The 13787-nt window shown below is 32.6% G+C and overlaps 2 protein-coding genes across 4 annotated transcripts; both read right to left on the minus strand.

The window, feature by feature from the left end:
• Positions 1–445: 445 nt before the first annotated feature.
• On the minus strand, positions 446–7946 carry LOC106178561 (uncharacterized). 3 transcript variants are annotated; one of them, XM_087004923.1, is made up of 7 exons: positions 7581–7946; positions 5522–5573; positions 4824–4975; positions 4420–4505; positions 3972–4178; positions 2401–2426; positions 446–1467 (listed from the first exon to the last, which is right to left on the minus strand). In XM_087004923.1, the coding sequence occupies exons 1-6, from the start codon at positions 7628–7630 to the stop codon at positions 2401–2403; spliced, it is 573 nt and encodes a 190-aa protein (XP_086861049.1). In that variant the 5' UTR covers positions 7631–7946; the 3' UTR covers positions 446–1467. The 3 variants fall into 3 exon arrangements, with proteins under 3 accessions (XP_086861049.1, XP_013417232.1, XP_023932651.1); XM_013561778.3 differs by lacking the exon at positions 2401–2426 and adding an exon at positions 3159–3253 and having other exon boundaries at positions 7581–7937; XM_024076883.2 differs by lacking the exon at positions 2401–2426.
• A 1112-nt stretch (positions 7947–9058) lies between these two features.
• LOC106178585 (proteasome subunit alpha type-6) lies at positions 9059–13746 on the minus strand. The gene is made up of 7 exons (XM_013561824.2): positions 13554–13746; positions 11808–11902; positions 11484–11565; positions 10757–10912; positions 10107–10285; positions 9626–9720; positions 9059–9460 (listed from the first exon to the last, which is right to left on the minus strand). The coding sequence occupies exons 1-7, from the start codon at positions 13627–13629 to the stop codon at positions 9403–9405; spliced, it is 741 nt and encodes a 246-aa protein (XP_013417278.1). The 5' UTR covers positions 13630–13746; the 3' UTR covers positions 9059–9402.
• Between the last annotated feature and the right edge of the window lie 41 nt (positions 13747–13787).

Here is a 13787-nt window from a genome sequence, read left to right on the forward strand (position 1 = left end):
TGCATAGCAGTCTGCCAACATGTACATTTACTGGTAATAAAGTTGATGGTATACTGTACCTGTTTTATGTCTACAAATTCTGCAAACTTTAAGTTAGCTAATAAACTTTTCAATTCATACCTTTTAAAGTCAGTAATTTACTATTAGAAATTGTATAAAAACATCAAATCCAAGGGTAGGCTGGAACAGTTTGAGCAATGATTTGTGAGTCAGATAAAATTGCTTCTTTTTCAGGGAGAATTTGATTTGGAGGGAAAATCCAACACATATATACACATACTTCTGAGCAACCAGTCTTTTCTGTCAGTGTCTGAAAGTTCTTTGTCATTCTAATTCCCAGAACCAAATAATGGCATTTAAATTTCTAATCTAAAATCTTTTATCTCCAGAAAAGTAATGAGTAGAATAATAATGAAACAGTTATGAAGCAGTCAAATGCAAAAAATTGTAGTAAATATGTTTAGTGTTTATTCTCGTGAAAAATCTCTTGCCAGACTAGTCTGCCAAGAGAGACAGTATTGACATATTTTTTCAATGGAGAAAATTGAATTTTACAGATACTGTATTTTTTAAAGCGATGGATTCTTTATATATATATATATATATATATATATATATATATATATATATATATATATATATAATGAATTGATCTTTTTAATGGGAAAAATATCAATATTTCAAATAAAGATTAATACATTACTGTACACATAATTAAGTCTCAGAATGACTGCAGTTACATCAAGCTTGTGATTTAAAAGCAAAGTTAACAAGGAAATAAATTCCTTCATTACAATTCATGATATATATAAAAAATACAAGGAAATTGACACAGAAGTGCCATTAATAGAAAATGTATGTTACATAAACATTGCATATGGCAGATAATTGTTTGAAAAAGTGAATAATACAACTTGAGCAATATGGTGTGCCTTCAGGAAGTTTGTCTCCCAGTTGAGCAATTTAAATATTGAAAAAGATTGTTTGGAAAGACACACAGATTCCAAGAATCTTATCATTCTCTTTTTCTACCTAATACATGTATGTGTGATTCTACCAGTATAACCACTGTCAAAGGCTGTAAACAACCAGTGACACCTACACCCAAAAAATATCTACATTTCAGAATTATGCTGCATATAATTAAAATACAGTTACTCACAATACATAGAAAGTTTGGATATTTTTTTGATAAATCTTTTACAAAAAAAAAAGTTAATCTATTTAGATTGTCATAGTATCTTTTTCAATGGCTGCAAACCATTTAAAAGACAATTTTTGATTGATTTAATTTCTTGACCAATGAATAATGATAATAATTCACTTGTATTTTTAAATGTCCATGCTCATGCACTAGGCCAGTTGTAAGTGTCCAAAATTGGTCTTCAGCTCTTCAGTCAGTCCTCTAAAATGCACTGCCTTTTGCCAACTGACGTCCATGAATAGAATTTAGAGAGCGCAACTCAACTGTAAAATAAAAAAAAGGAATATTATAACTCATCAACACCAAATATATTCAGCCAAAATGAATGAGCCAAGAAGTTCATCACTCAGTCAATTCAATGCAAAAGTCAACACATTTTCACATGCATGAAGAAAGCAGACTGAAATAACTTTGCTATAAAGCACTGATTTTCAAAGAAAACACTACTAGAGGTAAGATTAGTTGTTTTTCATTTTTATTAATTGTTAATAAATTTTGGAATAACTATCAGGTCTTCTTAATGGAAGTCAAATCAAACATTAATGATGACAAAATCATCAATTTTTCATTCCAACCAGTGAACTACCATAATGCCATACTGGTGGTTATTATAAAATGACGATGATTACCTGCATTGCTTGTGTTTACTTAAATTAAATTAAGGTAGGGATCTATTTGCACCAAACACAGTTGAATCAGATACTGATTACATTTTCCATATTTGTACTTTAATGTTTACTGTCAACCCTCTTATTTTATTTAATCCAAAAATTACGTTCAAACTTGTTATTTAATCATTTCTTAAAATCTAGATCACCATCTGTTAATCAGTCTGATCCATATAAGGTTCCATGTACCACCTAAAATTTCAGTTATGCTTTAATTTCTCATGGACTAATGTATAGATGATTTAATATAATTATCCTTTATTTGATTCACATAAATCTTATCATTGACAAAACATGCTTTATTTTGAAAAAATTACTTCCTCTGACTTAATCAAATCATGTTATTTAAAGGCACGCTTATACTCCACTACATTCATCAATTTTCAAATAAAAAACAAAACAATAAAACACCTCAGTGACATCACCCATGCAATTGACATTTTTTTCAATTAACCAGTAACAAGCATTATGAACTTAAAAAGCCAACCAGTGAAACAGGACAACCGATAGTTTTGTTAAATGCTTTACCTAAAATGTGAAACATGTCTGTCGTCCTGAAGAAAGGCAGTAAAAATATGGATAAGATTAATTCAAGTGGTTTATATCATGCCTCCTATATTCATATACGGGAAACAGTTTATAAAAGCAATTTCCAACACCTTGAATAGATGCTGAAATCTAAACTGAAACACAACTGAACAATTCTTATGCATTTAAAATTTTAACTGCCTAATTAATAAAAAGAGTAAAGAGATAAATGAGTGGTGACTGCTGCTTATAGCTGCTGCTGTTAGATCCTACTGTATGAGTATGTATTTGTTTCTATTCAACTGCACAGTGTCTGTAAGTTCCAAGGTGATGTCTTGTACACTAAACCTATGTCTGATATATGTGTGAGGAAAGCATCATGATTAGAGCAGCTTAAGTGCAGAGCTGAAACAAGTGCATTGGTTAATATATAAAAATTCCTGGGAACAAATCTGTGATTTGCAAATACACACTTGTGTCTGCATGGTAGCTTATTTCAGTTTCCAACATAATTATCTTGTAAATTTGTAAAGTGAATATTTCAAAAGTCATGTTAACTAAGTCTTGGGATCGCAGGTTGCAGACTGAATCTTTAAATTTAAAGATAACAGCAGCATTTTCATATTTTAATTGTTATTATTATTTTCATGAATGAAAACCAAATAGATTGCCAAATGTATAACAAATACCAAATCTGACATACAAGTGTGTACGGCACATGACAGTTCTCCTTGTAACAAACACATTACTCAGTATACCATTTAGACTACTAATGCTACTCCATGCTGTCAGAAATGTCTAGAGAAAGACAATGCAGATTCTGCCATTCCCATGGGATAGTGACCATCATTTGCTGAAAATCAAAGTTAATCAATTCAATCTATCTCCAGAAATCAACTACATGAAGATTAACTCAACACTTCAATGCATGGAATGCTTTTTTTTTTTACTAAACTTGTCTATGATTCAAACATTGAACACCATGCAGACTGAAAATTTTAACATTAATATTTCATGTTTTCTATGTTATTCTTCTTTTCTATAAATAAATTAGTGCCTGTCAGAGCAAATACTTCATATAATAGGCTAGAAATCCAAATAATATTTTCTTGTGTTAATTAATCCAAAATATTGTGTGATTGCTACAGGAGTTATTTTGTGAGCGAATTTAACTGTAATAGCCAGCAGGTACTGATCCCAAATGCTTTTGGTGAGACATTCAAACATCAACCAAATGGACTGGACCTTTTAATATTACTTCCTATATATTCTCCAAAAAATTTGCCTTCACCATAAAGACTTAGTACTGGATGCAAGAAATACAGAAAAATGGATTTTTCCAGTTGCTATGGCAAATGCTCTCTCTAATCCTTAATTCAGTTAATTCCCATATCTAATTAAGGCTTTTCAGGTGAAAAGGATATTTCTCTAAAATTATTATTATACCAAATTCTTTCAAATAGAGATGATACTTTCCAGTTAAGCATAATGTTTAAGCATGTGAAATACGTATTGAGTAAGGTGACTCAAATGTGTAAAGCACAAACAAAATACAAAATAAAAATACTTACGCGGATTTGTGGGTTTCTTCTCCTCATACCAGTACTTGTAACCTTTCTTTGCTCTTTGATTAAAAGATGTGTTCAGTATGTTTGCTTTTCTAGTACCAGGTGCTGTCATAGCTCTGAGGGTGTAGTAATGGCTGTCCATAGTGTCAGGGTAAGACAACTCCCACCCAAATGGAGGATTTCTACTGGCATCTTTCTGCTTAACAACTCCTGCAGAAAACAAAGGTAAACAAATTTTCATTATGAAATTATTTAATCAAATTAAATTCTTAATTACATTTTAAATTTAGCTATTAAGGTTTTATAGAAAATGACAAGAGAATTTCTGATATCTGCTGAACAAGATATCAATATAAACTACTGCATAATTTTCATACCATTCACCACAAGGATAAAGAAAACCAATTTATGTTTAAAAAATACACCTTGGTAACTGTTCACATGTACTGACCATCAACAAACATAATGTGGTTCCCTCCATAACCTGTAGTTTCTTTAATATGCCTCCATGGACCTCCAGCTCGGCCATAACGAAACCTGGAAACAGACATTTTTAATATACAATATGCTGTCATGTAGTGCTGCTGCTAAGTATAATGCAAACTTCTATTCAATCATGTGACTATAGATTTGAAAAGGTGTGCAAAGGAAAAAATATGTTTTTATTAAAATGAAAAAAAGGAAATATTTTTAATGCAGATGTAAGAAAAAAACTGGAAATCTGTCTTATGAGTAGAAGCTAAATTTTATGTAAGGACTGTTGACAACATGTAATGTTAAAAACCAAAAAGCTGCCCAACTTGATGTATTCTCTGATTCATAATCATCCACTTTAGGAGGTTTATCATGATGTACCTTGGGGGTCCTGTGAACGCCTCTCTCTGGCTTAATGCAGTCAACTGTTTGCTGTAACTGTTTCCATAGCTTGTGTCATATGAATTTAAGTGTGGATCTCCATGGATGTTGGGGAAGAAATCTGGAATTCTTGTACTGGCTGGTCTACGGCCCTGATATACAGTTTATATCAAACCAATTAATCAAAGTGGGTCATAACTATTATTAAAATTTCAACAATTTTAATGTCTTAGTACATGTGACTTACGCAATGTGCTTGAAGAATGAAGTTATTTTAATGACTTTGAATTGTTATATACAATGGCAAAATATTGACTTTTAGAACAACAAATGACAAGAGAAGAAATACGTTGAACAAAGGAAATTGTCTAAATTATTGAAACGTGTCACACTTCCTTTCCAAAATCAATAGTTCTCTTCAATTCCACACCACATATACAACTTGGTTCCATTAATTTGATAACCTGTAAGCCACACTTTTTCATTTGGCCGATTGCAAACTTGGTGATTATCTGTCAGTGAGTTTTCATCACCATCATTATCATTATAATTCATTTATTTCTTTTTTTACTATTATTATTATTATTTTTTTTTTTTGGGGGGGGGGGGGGGGGAGTCCAAGGCAAGCTATTTACTCAAACTAAGTAGCCCTGTTAAATGTTTTGCTCTTCTACTGATCAATCAATATTAATACTCACCGAGTTATAGTGACTGGCATACTCTGAACTGGTAACAACTGGATTCCAGCTCCTAAAGTCATACCAACAAAAATAAATTAATATTACTAAAGTAGCATCTATATGAAAAAATGACTGCATAAGTCATAATTATAAGTTTCAAAAGCCTTGGTCTACAGATTGTGTGAAAATTTTTGGGTGGACTCAATTTAAATCTTGTGTTAGTTCACTCAGCATTGTGCTAAGTTAAACACTCATAAAAATGTAAGGCAGAATAAACAACTGCTGGCCAATTGTCTCAATTTTGCCTCAGAGAGTAGCTAGGATACAGATGTTTTCTTTTGGCTTGTTCATATGTACCATGTATACATTTTAAAGTGCAGATCGACTTGATAATGTTTGAGCTTGGGGTTTAAGCAATTTTCACATTTTAATAATATTCACTGATAATATTCATAAAGAAAGATAAAGACTGTCAGTAAAGAAATCACATAAAACAGATGTCAGACACTCTGAATGCCCGACAATCGATTAAAATTCTTTACCCCATGGACTGAAATGTTGTTTCTTAAAACTTGATTGCCAATGTAGCATTTTCCCCTTAAACGGAACTCAGCACTACTCTAACTGTGCTCTACTAAAAATCTGTAGTGCAATTTTTTATTGTACAAACTTGAAAAGAGAAGAATTAATGATCTTCAATAATGTACAACTTCCAGGAACTCCAAATGGTCACAAATCTCTGATTTAATTGCCCTCCTAAATAAATGGCAATTTAATATTCTTAAACATAAAATAAATTTACTGCAATAAAAAATTAGGTAAATACAAAGAACATTTAAACAAATTCTGTAAAGAGCTTTTTTTTTTCAACAATCAATATTGAAAAGTCAATATCCCTTTTTGCAAATTTCATTTTTCAATGAAGCAATATAAATGACAACTAAATGGCTTTGATACTAAATAACGCTGTTCCTAAGCAGCAGGTGTTTGGTGAAGTTCGCTTCTTGAATTAGTTGTTTTTAAGTTTGTTGATCAGAAAATGACCCTTAACACAGCCTCAAATTAAGTCTTTCTTTATAATTTCTAATCCAAACAACACCTCCCCACTGCACCTGTGGCAAAGCATTCACGTCAGGTACAAGTGGACCAGGGTTCATATGGCGGAGCGCGATGCACTCACAACACGAGAAAGTTGCTTTAAATCAAAGGTTATAATAGTTCATATTTATGAAGTAAACACAGAGCAAAGTTTGTTGAAATGTACAACATTACAGCACTGTCAGGAGCCCTAGATTATGTCAGTGCTACGTACACAATTCTGACCAATAACTCTGAACTCTACTCCTGTCACATCAAATCTGTTTTTACACAAAATGGTGACAAAAAGATAAAGTGTTTATCATAAAGATCCAAAGGAAATATTATCAATAATGCTGCATTATTTTATTATTTTGATAGCTAAGATAACAGAGCATTCTTCAATGCTATGTTATTTAATGCCTTAAATGTTAGTTGGGAAAGTTTTTATTTGAACAGTTAACAAAAATAGAAAATGTTTATTCATAATTTCAAAAATGTTTATCTTTTGGATTCCACACAAATGTCTTAGTGACAAAAAATACATGGATGTGATACAGTAGTTTTGTGGGAGAAAGTCTTACAATTTTCAGATGAGCCCTCTTAAGTTAACTACAACTTCTACCTTTTTAATCTGTAGCTACTCCTGTCATTTTTCTCATCAAAACATGGAGGAAGGTTGACAAGTTAAGTGATCTTTTCTTTAAAATAACACATTATAAGCACTGGAAAGACCAATTTCTTTACGTTTGTGCCGTCTTTGAAATTTAAAGAATTCTTACAGAAAGATCACCTTTGACAACCTGAAACACCATTAACCTTCTATCAAGGTTTTTTATATCCCACAAAACATTGTAGCCTTCCAAGATGACAAAAAAGTTATAGTAAAACAACACAAACAACTACAGTCTGATCCTGTAAATAAAAGAAAATAAGAATAAATCCAGTTTCCAACAATTTACAAAAATAAAAAATTATAACAAGTGATAAGACTTCTTACCTGTCATACATGCCTGGCTCAAAGGAGGTGAAAGGCCGACTACTTGGCATTCTGTATGTTACAGAAAACTTTTCCAAACCTCAATCTCAGTCTAGTTTATGTCTAGCAATCACTTATGGATGCCAAGCAAGAAAAAAACTAAGATTTCTGGTTTCAGAGGTGAGTACAGAATAAATCTGTGCCCAGTGGTTTTCCTCCGGATGGTCAAGTAGAAATGAGTAGGCAGCCAAACACAGCTTGTTGTTAAGCGGACTGTGGCGTGCTAGTGCTCCCCTGTTGATCTAGACACCTATCTCACATTAAGACCCTTAAGTCTGAATAACTAAATGAACGGGCCAATGTCAGACGCTGAATACACTCTGTTGTGTACACAAAAAGAGCTCATTATGACCAATCACATCAGCCACTCAGGTGCGAGCTAGAAATGTCAATAAAACTCAATAGCAGGCTTTACACCCCATTATAAAGCATTGCCAAACCAAATAGTACCTTTAGTCAAAATCATTCGAGCAAGATTTATTAGAGCATATCAACATTAAAAGGAATCAAATTTGAGCCTTCCGACAAAATATTGTTGATAATTTACAGATAAAACACAATATGCCACAATGTAAATGTTCTGTTGTGGCCCTTGGATACTGGATCTTGGAGTTTCACATGAGAGAGAATCAAATTTTCTCATTAGTTGCCAAGACGTGTTGTGAAGGTCACCAAGTCAGATAATGAGATCCCAATATCAAAGATATGAAGTGGGATAATCAATGCATAAATCAGGCATCATGAATAACAAATCAGAAAGTAATTACCCAGGTGTTCCAGTAATCCATATTATCAGACTTGATCGGAGTACATGGGAATTACCATGGCTAGCTTACGTTTATGTAAATAGCAACAATCAGCTTCTAAAATATGTCAATGAAATCATCTAAAAATATTTCCAGTTCACTATCTTAATCACTTTAGAGAGGAGATATATCCTAGAGTAAATATATTTCAAAAGTGAATGTTTTGGATTGTTAATATAAATTACTTCATCGTATAATACCTAACCTCAACAATTATGATAAAATATTTTTTTCTTTTTTGGCTTTTGGAAATTTTCTGGAAAACAATTTTTTTTTCAAAAAATCAGAAATCCAAATGACTTTTAATAAGGGAAGTATCTATGGGAAAAAATTCAAAATATAGATGTTAAAATAAATAACATCCCATTTTGCAATATTCTCGATAAAGTAGATACCTTAATATAGAAATGATTAATATTTATTGACAGACATATCATAAATCTTTTTTGATATATTTGGGAGGATATGAAAGATAATTATACAAGCATTATCAATCTTACAATTTTGATCATGTTAAGTGGTCAATTATACTGTATGTATGAAAAATATATGCCCCTCCCCCCCCCCTCCAAAAATGTTTGTCAAAAATCAACTCAAACTAATTTATTTTGATAGCAACATCATCAATGAAACTGAGAAGATTGATATGATATTTATTCACTAATGGCAGACACAACAAAAGTTCAAGGAAACTTAAAGCAAGGGACATCTGCCTCTTGCAGTATTATAATTGGTCACTCAATTAATTATGAACTATAAAACTTCCATGTTTTACATCAAGTTTTCAGTAGAAAAGAGACTGACAAAAAGTGGTTCCATCTTGGTTCTAAATCTATAAGCATGGCTCAGTATTTTCAATGATGGTCCACTAAAAGGACACTGTCATAGAATAAGGAAAAAAACTGCTTCATCACAGGACAGTCAATTTTTTCAAACCATCTAGGTTTTAGTCAATGTATTTCTCGCTATGGTTTCACTTAGTCTTTCTCTGCTATTCTCACCAGATGTCTATCTATCTCTTCCTCTGTCAAAACTCTGAAATCACGAACAAATAAATTAACTCACAAATACTGAAAAGACAAACAGATTTTTTTAATCAAAATACTTTTTAAAATTCATTTTGAAAAGACTCAATAGGGAAAATACTTAATCAAGACTACACTCAATGATACCAGAATAATTTTTTTTTTCAAAACTTACCTAAATTTGGGGTGTTCTACATCAACCACACCCACTTCAATTTCAGAGGGCTTGAAGTCAATTGACAATATTGTAGAAAGACAGGTGATTGCCATCTGAAATAAATGAAATCAAATCATTATGCAAACAAATTCAGCTTCATATACATGATATATGGATATGTAAATGTACATCACATTCTTATAAATATTTGTAAGACAATACTTGAGAAGTCAAAATGAGCAGTGGCTTTTACTCTTCACTCTTTTTATGCATTACATTTCTATCATGACAAAGGTTCAGATGTTTTTTTTTGTAATGTGTAACTATTTCATAACAACATTCCTTTACCTACAGTGTAGTATAGCTGCTTAATTGTTTAAAGTATTCTTTTTATTGTCAGTGCCATTTTGTTTATTGTAAATGTTTTTAATAATTCTAAACATTATGCACAGAATGTATCTAAAATAATGTTATTATTATAGTGCTGTTTTGATCTTACCTCTACAGTCTCATTAAAATCAAAGTCTTGTTTCTTTTTTATCTTCTTTTCTAGAAAGCTGTTGGCCTCCAATTGTTTAGCCCCAGCTGCAGTGGCCTTGTAGCCACAGTAGTAACCAGCTGGGTCTGTCTTGTATATCTGAGGCCCATTTTCATCATCATATCCAATGAGAATCATTGCTACAAGCAAGAAAAGTTTCATTTATCAAAAAGAAAAATAACTGGAATAAAATTAAAATCTAGTATAGCACTTATGGGTCTATCATCACCAAATACATGATAAATATCATACAAATAATCCAATCTTGCAGAACTTAAAAAACTGGACTTAGAGCAAACAAAACCACACCTGACCATTAATCTAAAGTAATACAGTGTCTGTATATGAAAATCCCCGAGTCAGCTAATTTACTTTCTTTTTGTAAAATGGAAAGAAAAAAAATGATTTGCTGTTCTTTGTGTCACACCAGTATCTGAATACTTCTATTTAATATACATATACATATATTTGGAAATAATATATTGCAATCTATTCATTTAGCAGGTTTAGGATAAAAATGATGGTAAAACAGATCCCCAGTTATTAAGCAATTTGTGCATGTGAGCAAAGAGAATGACCCAGTTACTATAATTATAAAACCAAATACTTACTGCAACCTAAAGGACGTACTCCTGCACTCTGGGTGTAAACTTGGTTGATATCTGCTATCCTCTTACAAAGCATATCTACTGGGATTTCATAGCCATATTTATACCTCCAGTTAGCTGCTTCATACCTTGCTCTTTGTACTTGAGATCTACTATCAGCTAAAAAAAAAAAAGACAATACACATCACATTATTTTGTCTTCCATGATGTACAACGCAAGGGCTGGGTTTCAATACAAAGACAAAAGTATGCATAATGGTTAGCAACAGAAAAAGCAATGGTTTATCCACCTTGTTTTGTTGTCCTCATTTCATTTTTCAGCAATATTCTTGTTCATTGTAATAGCTAATTTACTCTATTTGTTCATATAATGTGCATCCTTGCACTTTAAATTCTTAATTATTCCCTATAATTTGTTTAAGTTGTCTGTAAGACATTCTGCCTGCCATCATATTTATTCCGTGCATTTGGATTAACCCATGTGACACACCTTAATTACAAACCATGTCTGTCATTAAGATGACTATCTCTTCTTATAAGCTCACATACATCTTTGTCGCATACTGCACATTTAACTTTTCAACCATGTCCATCAATCAATGTTCACTGTGAGCTGCCACATACTGCTGTCACACCTAACACAATTTACATGACAACCATGTTAGTCAAGCTGACACTTTTCTCTGTAAGCTGGGACACAATACTGTCACACCAGACACAATTTACTTACCAACCATTCCTGTCATCACACAGCCAATGTTCTCTGTGAGCTGGTACAAATGTGTCACTGTGCTTGCATCTAAAAGTTTATCCTGAAATGCAGATTGCACAATACCAATATACAGTAGCAGCAGATAATTACTGCAACAGGTATTTTATACTGTTGAAACTTATGCATGGCACATTAATTTACAAACATTTGTCTGTACTTCCTTTATTTGAGACACATACATCTAATAATCAGATCAATTTGTTCATCAGAAGAACAAGCATAGTCTTTATTCTTTAATCTTAAATATTCAAATAAAAAAATTAAACAATTGCAACTACGTACTGGTACTTTCTTCTGGGTCACAACAACAGCACTATCCTTGCCGCGAACAGAAACTGATGTCAGGCCACCTTGGTTGATAGCTTTGAAAGCATACTCTAAAAGGAAAAGAAGCACAAAAACTTTCACTTAAATACTTCATATTGTGCAATGGCTCTCAGTTACATAAAGTACAACTAAAATTTGTCTCTGACATCATTCTAAGCTAATATCAGCACATGGTTAAATGAAGGAGGTGGAAACATGCTTGATTGCAAAAACAACTACTTCTGCTAAAAATATTAGGATGCTGAAGTCAATACAAAAATATCATCCCAATGACCTGGTTCCTTATTTTATAAAACCCATTTTATCTGAATTCTGAGTTATGACATGTCCCGTTTCAAAGAGGTAGCTGATAGCGATTGAATTCCCTTTTTACAACAAATGCTTTATTTGTTGATTTCATTTCGAAATCTCGTACAATGTACAAAGGATGAGCAGGAAGATGTAGCATGGGCTGTTAATAGAAGACAATCTTGGGGTATGACCATAAATTGCAATACAGGGCAACACAGTGCATTTCACATCCTTCTGAGACGCTAACTATTTATTATAATTTTTTCGTAACTATAATTTTTTTAAACCTAATTTTTTGCCTAATTATAACTTACATATAGAAGAATAAACATACAAAAAAATGGACCTTGTAACTTTTTTACTTTTGAAAATATTTTCATTTGAAGTGTCAAATGTCCTTCCGTAACAGCAAAAAAAATACCATGGAATGGCCCTACCCTCTGCCAGGGTGAGTGATAGATTTTTTGCAGATATTCACAGATATGTCTCTAGCTAGACAGATGGTCAAGTGGCAGTGCTAAGTGGCAGTGCCTGAGCAGTTATGCAAACGATTATCAGCCATGTAATCAGCCTTGAGATTCCTCAACAGGGTGAGTTCAGCTGTAAATGACTATCTATCTAGCTAGAGACATATCTGTGAATATCAGTAAAAAAATCTATCACTCGCCCTGGTAGAGGGTAGAATGGCCCTACACTGGAAAAAATGAGTCCAATCGCAAATGAACACAGGTAACAGTCATTCCCTTTTCTGTGTTTACCTGCAATTCCACTTGTTTTATTAATTTTTTTCTAGTGTAATGCTCTGTGTTGCGCTGTACTGCTCATTATAGTCATACCGGGCAATCTTGGTTTGAAGATGATTTGATGTCTGTATAGGTTCAGATTCCAAAGTCTGCTATTGGATTATTTTTCAGGGTGCTTAATTTCATGACCACTTAACTGGTAAACATGGATGGATAGATATTACCTTACTCACAGCTCTGTTGTTGGGAAAAGCTGGATGGCTTTACAGGAGTGTGCAGGTTGAGATGATGAGAGGTAAGATAAAAATTTGAGCTGCGGCTGGTTTGAAATCTAGTCATTTTACACATTTTAAGGCCTTTGCTTTCATGTTTAGCACAGTAGAGATATCAAAATCGTCAATAGGAGTGCTAACAGATGAAACTTGCCCCTTTTTAAACAACTGACAACGACACAGATGTGACTATACTGGATCCAATGCATGCGTTAGTGCAATATAACAATATAACAAATTCTGCATTATGCATGTTCTGTACTGTAACAATTTGTTATTTCTATATTTTAATAGAAATTTTATGTAGTCAAGACAGTGACAAGCAAAATTTGATAGATGACATTTGACTTATTTCCACCACGCTGAATAAAGGTGACTTTAATATTTCTTCTTACCAACTTGATATAAACGTCCTTCTGGTGAAAATATTGTGATGTGACGATCAAAGCCTGCGCTGCTTCCTCGTGACATTGTCTACGGTTAGAGAATACAATGAAAACACACATGCACTGCTAAAGATGGCCACTTCCGGAATGTAGCGTTATGGGTAATATATATGGAAAGCGCAGGAATCTGAATGAGGAATCTTCGATAAATATTTATGTGACGTTATCGGTGGAAATGTCCAG

The sequence above is a fragment of the Lingula anatina genome, chromosome 2, assembly GCF_051362555.1.
Source record: "Lingula anatina isolate TDL-2025a chromosome 2, LinAna3.0, whole genome shotgun sequence".
Lineage (NCBI taxonomy): Eukaryota > Metazoa > Brachiopoda > Lingulata > Lingulida > Lingulidae > Lingula > Lingula anatina.

Coding starts and splice junctions, on each gene's coding strand:
- LOC106178585 (XM_013561824.2), bottom strand. CDS start 13,629: ATGTCACGAGGAAGCAGCGCAGGCTTTGATCGTCACATCACAATATTT. Junction 11,566..11,807: donor TGACCCAGAAGAAAGTACCA/GTACGTAGTTGC, acceptor TCTGCATTTCAG/GATAAACTTTTAGATGCAAG. Junction 10,286..10,756: donor AGTACGTCCTTTAGGTTGCA/GTAAGTATTTGG, acceptor TCTTGCTTGTAG/CAATGATTCTCATTGGATAT.
- LOC106178561 (XM_013561778.3), bottom strand. CDS start 7,630: ATGCCAAGTAGTCGGCCTTTCACCTCCTTTGAGCCAGGCATGTATGAC. Junction 4,976..5,521: donor ATGCCAGTCACTATAACTCG/GTGAGTATTAAT, acceptor ACTGTATATCAG/GGCCGTAGACCAGCCAGTAC. Junction 4,506..4,823: donor GCGTTCACAGGACCCCCAAG/GTACATCATGAT, acceptor GTCTGTTTCCAG/GTTTCGTTATGGCCGAGCTG.